Genomic DNA, 6012 nt, shown 5'->3' with positions numbered 1-6012 from the left:
CCTAAGAAAACCTCCTGTGTGTCTTTGCTCTCTCCTACACACTTTCTTCTGTTTGTTTTTGTCGGTCATGGGGCTTGAACTCTGGGCCTGGGCGCTGTCCCTCAGCTCTTCAGCTCAAGGCTAGCGCTCTACCACTTGAGCCACAGTGCCACTTCTGGTTTTCTGGTGGTTTATTGGAGATAAGAGTCTCATGGCCTTTCCTTCCCGGGCTGGCTTTGAACCATGTTACTCAGATCTCAGCCTCCTGAGTAGCTAGGATTACAGGCGTGAGCCACCGGCCCCTGGCTTGCCAGCTTTGATTCTAAGCAAACCCCACCTCCGGGGCCCTGTGTCCTCACCACAAAGGAGGGAGAAAACGAGGCCAGAGGCAGCAGGGTCTGAGGAGGCGGCATCCGCCACCCTCTCTTCCTCGCCAGCCTCCAGACGCCTCTGCTCTTCCCACCTCATCCTGGGGTGCAGTGTCATGCGAGACCTGCCAGCCCGAGCATCCAGGCTAGGGGGACCTCTCCACCTGCCTCAGGACCCTCACGCACCTCCACCCACCCTGTCCTGGGCCACCCCCTCAACGCCCACCTCCTGCTCCTGTGTATAGCTCCCTACAGCTGCCGCCCCAGGCCTGGGCAGCTGGGGAGACCCCCACCCTCACCTGTAGAGTTCCTGCATCCCTAGGGACCCCAACCACCTCTGGCATGGCCTAAAGCCAGACCAGGCCTGCCAGGGAGAGCCAGCTTGCTGGCTGCTGGCACTGGGCGGGTGGCATGCACCTGTGTTACAATCAGACACACACAGCAAGCACGAGGCTCACGGCTTCCCCAGAAGCCTGCCTCCCTCCTACCCGAAAAGCTAGGGACAGGCCACTGTAGAGGTGGCAGGAGGCCGGGTACACTTGGTTTGGGACCAGCGTGTGTCTGCCACCTGCTTGCTGGGGAACTCGTGTGAAGGGTGGCCTTGGGAATGTCAGGGTGGATGGCTTTGCTCAGGAGCACGGCATGCATTCCTGGGGCAAGTGCCCTCGGCAGGGTGCCCCGTCCAACTGCGTCCAGCCGCCACACCGCCACACCCAGCACCGAGTGTTTCCCGCTAGCGTTGGGAACTACAGAAGAGGCCGGGCAGCCTGGGGGTGGGGGCGCAGAGAGGAGCCCTTGGGTGTGAGGGGACAGGGCTCAGCACAGAGAACCTTGGCCCACCAGACCATGATAGCTCCGTTGAGAACAGTGCCCACCACGTGCAACCTTGGGTAGGCCTCTGCCAGGCCCCTGCACACCTTGGGAGGCTCCAACACGGGCCTCAGCCAGCCTACGCAGCCAGGCGCTGGGAGCAGGGCCGAGCTCTGGGCCAGTTGGGGTGGAATGTCCAGTGCTGCCTTTCAGCCCCTTCCCCACCCTGCTCTGCCCAGCCTCCAGGGGCCTGAGCCTCCAGGCCCCTTGGTAAGGCAAAGCCAGCACAGCTGGGCACGCAGCCATCAGGAAATACCCCAGGCCCCCAAGTGGGGAGCACACAGCACGCATGGCCCCAGGAACAGAGCTCAGGTCCAGCCTCCACAGTCTCCTGTGTGATCGAGATGGGGACAGGACTTCTCTAAGCATCAGTTTCCCCATCTGTAGAGGCCCCTTGAGATGTGGCCAGGGCAATGTCTGTATGTGTGGGTGTGCATGTCCGTGTCTGTGTCCGTGTGCAGCTGTATGAGTGTGCATGTCTGTGTCTGTGTGCACCTGCATGTGTGTGCATGTCTGTGTCTGTGTGCATCTGTATGAGTGTGCATGTCTGTGTCCATATGCATCTGCATGAGTGTGTATGTCCATGTCTGTGTTCTTGTGCATCTACATGTGTATATGCGTGTCCGTGTCTGTGTGCATCTGCATGAGTGTTCATGTCCGTGTCTGGTCCATGTGTATCTCTGTGTGTGTGTATGTCCATGCCTATGTCCATGTGCACCTGCATGTGTGTGCATGTCTGTGTCTGGTCCGTGTGCATCTGTGTGTGCATGTCCATGTCTGTGTCCGTGTGCACCTGCATGTGTGTGCATGTCCATGTCTGTGTCTTTGCATCTGCATGTGTGTGTGTGCTTTCTCATTGGGCGGAGCATAGCCATTCAGATGGTGTATGGGTTGTGTGTGTGCATGGGATGTGTGCTTGCACGCACGTGATGGGATCTGGGCTGCTCTGGGCTCTCCTCAGAGGGGGCCTTGGTGAGCAGAATCCTTCCCTGATGGCAGGCTGACCTTGCTCCCCGAGGCCCTGTCCCCTGGGCAGGCAGATGGGAGGTGTGACACCTCTGGGAGGCCAGGGCAGCTCACCTCCAAAGCCCCCTTGGCCCCTTTCACCCTCCCCAGGTTGGCCAGCCACCTGACCTCTAGCCACACATCTGCACCTGCACAGCCTCCGCCGGCAGCACCAGCATCGGCTGGGCCTGGCCGCCATGCGAACCTGGGGGGCTCTCCTGCGGCCCTAGCTGGGCTCTCAGCCCAGCTCTGTCCCCTCTCCCCTGCGGCAGTCTGAAGACAGAGTGGTCGGAGAGGCCTCTGCTGTCCCCACTGGCCCAGCAGAGCACCAGGGCGTGGGGCCATGGAGAGCTTCATGGAGTCGCTGAACAGGCTGAGGGACGTGCACGAGAAGGAAGTGCTGGGTGAGTGGCAAGCAGCAGAGCTCCTGTCCTGAGGACGGGCATGAGCTCCCGAGGTCAGGGCACGTGGTCCCGAGGCCAGGGCACGTGGTCCCAGAGGCCTGGGCACGTGGTCCCGGGGGCCAGGGCAGGCCAGGGAGTGCCATGCGTCACCCTTAATTCTGAGGACCATCTTCCTGGCCCTGTAAGACGAGTCCTGACTCAAGGGCTGGAGCCGCATCCAGACCCCCTGCCGGCACTGTCGTCCTGCAGGTGTCTTCTGACCAAAGCCTGGAGCGTGGCCTGGTGGGGAGAGGCCCCTCAGGGATCTGAGGCCACCCCACCCTCCCCATGCCCAGGCCCCAAGCGTGTCCATGCTGAGTTCAGACTCAGCCTGCACAGGCAGAAACAGACTATCCATCCCGAAGGCCCCTGGCCAGGGCCCCTGCCCCCTGCGGAGAGAGCAGCCTCTTCTGTTTCAGGGCCTGAGTGCTGTCCTTTTGCTTTTTTGCTCAAGGCTGATGCTCTACCGGTTGAGCCCCAGCTTTACTTCCAGCTTTTGGGTGATGAATTGGTAATAAGAGTCTCACAGACTTTCCTGCCCTGGCTGGCTTTGAACCACTATCCTCAGATCTCAGCCTCCCGAGTAGCTAGGATGACAGATGTCAGCCACCAGCACCAACAAGACCATCTATTTCCCCGGGCCTCCAGAACATTCCAGGAACAGAGCTGGCATCCTCTTCCCTCAGGATTGTCATCCCCAAGCCCTGCCCTCCTGTCTACCATTTTCGCCCTTCACCACGCACACACACACACACACACACACACACACACACACACACACACAGCAGTTCCAGGCCTGCCCCTTGGGAGGCCTCTAGTGCTTACAGCTGCCCCCATTCCATGTCACCCGCTGCTCCTAAGCACTGAGAGAGGCGGGGATGCCGGGGCCAGAGCAGATCCCAGACAGGTGATGAGAAGGGGGGCCACCACAGAGGCCTAGAGAGGAGAGGGGGCCGGGTATGCTGGGAACAGGCAGTGCCGGGAACGTGCAGGGCTTTCCTGGGACTTCAGAGCCAGCACTGACCAGACAGAGGCTGGGCTGCTCCTGGAACAAGGGAGGAGCCGCCTCGGCTGGTTCTGGGCAGGGGTAACGGGAGTCCATGGTCTTGCCTAGAGGACTGTGCTCAGGAGCACAGGTGGGGCTGCAGCAGTCTGGGTGCAGAGTGGGCGTGGCAGCAGCTGCTGGCAGAGCGGGAAACCGCCAGGGCCAGGGTGGCAAAGGGGGCAGCTGCCAAGCCACCTCCCTTTCCAGATGCCCATCACACTTCTGCGGTCTCCAGCCAGGTGTAGTGGCACAGGCAACCTGGGCTTCATGGTGAGACTCTCGCAAAACAAAACTGCTTCGCATTCTCCGAGCTCCCTCGGTCACTTCCAGCACTGCTCCCCACCCTCGCCAAGCACCCCAAAGCTGGAGTCCCCACGGCAGGGAGCAGACCACGGCCTCAGGCAGGCACTGACGGGGCAGGGCCTCGGTGAGGGCCCTGAGCAGCGAGCACGGCCAGGAGCCCACCGTGGGGTGCAGGGGAGCTGTGTGCCCGCCGGGGCAGCAGAGGCCGCCAGCGAGGGGCTCCTGGTGAGTTGAACCTGACCCAGGCCCCCCACTCTGCCTTCTAGGCCTGCAGAGCAAGCTTCTGGAGCTGAACTCCGAGCGATGCCGGTAAGTCAGCGCAGCTGGGCCAGAAAGGGATGGGCAGCAAAGGCAGCCACAGCTGCCAAGACAGCCCCAAAGCCCCGGGTGCCAGCCCTGCCCCCATCCCAGATGAAGAAGGGAAAGTGAGGCTGGCATGTGGGTGGGGGGGTGAGTACCTTGGACAAGGAGATGTGACGTGCAGGTGACCTTGGGCCGGTGGGGCTAGGCCCCCAGCAGGGGCTCCACTCCATAACGCCAGCCAGCAGGTGACCAAACGCATGGTGAGGGGGGACATGTGGCCCCATCTGTTCCTAGCTGACAGCCAGTCAGGTGTCCGTGCCCCGTCTCCAGGCAGCTGCGGGCTGCATGCACAGTAGCTGCAGTGGCACCAAGGTTCAGGGAGCAGCTGGCGTCTAGGCTGCTGGGTGAGGCCTGGCCTCACAAGGCCCCACTTCCAGGCAGATCCCTACAGAGGGAGGCCTCGGTCAGCCAACCTCACCTCCACGGCTGGTCTCCACAGGGAGGCACAGAGAGTGGAGGAACTGTTTGCCAAGAACCACCAGCTCAGGGAGCAGCAGAAGGTGCTGAAGGAGAACCTGCGGGCGCTCGAGAACAGGTGAGGGAGGCTGGGAGCCGTTGGCACAAACCAAACCAGGTAGGTTCCTCCAGCGCAGGACCTCTCAGAGCCTTCCAGATTCCTTCCCAAACTCAGCTGAACTCGGGACATGAAGCCCGCAGGGTGGGGTCGGGTCTGGGGGTTCAGGACACAGTGCTGGGGAGAGGCAGGAGGAGGTCCTACAGTGGGGGGGCCCTCAGCAAAGCCCCTCACCTCCCCCACCCAGGCTGAGGGCTGGCCTGTGCGACCGGTGCAAAGTCACCCAGGAGCTGGCCAGGAAGAAGCAACTGGAGCTGGAGAGCGCACACCTGCAGAGTCTGCAGCACCTCTGCGTCCTCAGTGAGTCCACGCAGCAGCCGGGGCCTCCCTCCGTCCTCAGCTCAGCAGGCCTCCGTCCCCAGCGGGCCTCCATCCTCAGCTCAGAGGGCCTCCGTCCCCAGCGGGCCTCCATCCCCAGCGGTCCTCCATCCCCAGCGGGCCTCCATCCTCAGCTCAGCAGGCCTCTGTCCCCAGTGGGCCTCCATCCCCAGCGGGCCTCCGTCCCCAGCTCAGCAGGCCTCCGTCCCCAGCTCAGCAGGCCTCCGTCCCCAGAGGGCCTCCATCCTCAGCTCAGAGGGCCTCCGTCCCCAGCGGGCCTCCATCCCCAGCGGGCCTCCATCCCCAGCGGGCCTCCGTCCCCAGTGGGCCTCCATCCCCAGCAGGTCCCCACCCTGCAGGCCTGGCCCACCCAGCCGGACATGGAGCCATGGGAAATGAGGAAGGCGCCTGGCCCCACGCTGTGGGGAGCCCCCTGCCCACCCCCACATGCTCCCCTCCCTGACTACATGGGTAATTTCTGTCCTTTGCAGCCAAAGAAATGAATGGGTTGAAGGAGGAGAACAAAATGTTGAAGGAGGAGGTGAAGCGACTTCGGGGCCTAGAGTGAGTGAGAGGGCCGGGCCCAGAAACGACCCCCGCAGAGCCTGCACGACTCCCCCCAGATTCTGCACGACATCCCCAGAGCCTGCACAACCCCCCAGCCTGCATGACCCCCCCCGACTGCACGACCCCCCAGAGCCTGCACGACCCCCCCACCCCCAGAGCCTGCACAACCCCCCAACC

At 62.7% G+C, this 6012-nt stretch overlaps 1 protein-coding gene across 1 annotated transcript in view; it reads left to right on the top strand.

The window, feature by feature from the left end:
• Window positions 1-2565: 2565 nt before the first annotated feature.
• The window catches only part of Rbbp8nl (RBBP8 N-terminal like), an 8508-nt gene continuing 5061 nt past the window's right edge, over window positions 2566-6012 (top strand). Inside the window, exons 1-5 of the mRNA XM_013030345.1 lie at window positions 2566-2626; window positions 4280-4322; window positions 4816-4911; window positions 5138-5250; window positions 5760-5832. Coding sequence (XP_012885799.1) covers window positions 2566-2626; window positions 4280-4322; window positions 4816-4911; window positions 5138-5250; window positions 5760-5832 — 386 coding nt within the window. The remainder of the gene's footprint in view (window positions 2627-4279; window positions 4323-4815; window positions 4912-5137; window positions 5251-5759; window positions 5833-6012) is intronic.

This window comes from Dipodomys ordii, unplaced genomic scaffold, assembly GCF_000151885.1.
Source record: "Dipodomys ordii isolate 6190 unplaced genomic scaffold, Dord_2.0 Scaffold129, whole genome shotgun sequence".
NCBI lineage: Eukaryota > Metazoa > Chordata > Mammalia > Rodentia > Heteromyidae > Dipodomys > Dipodomys ordii.
This window is presented reverse-complemented; position numbering and strand designations above follow the sequence as displayed.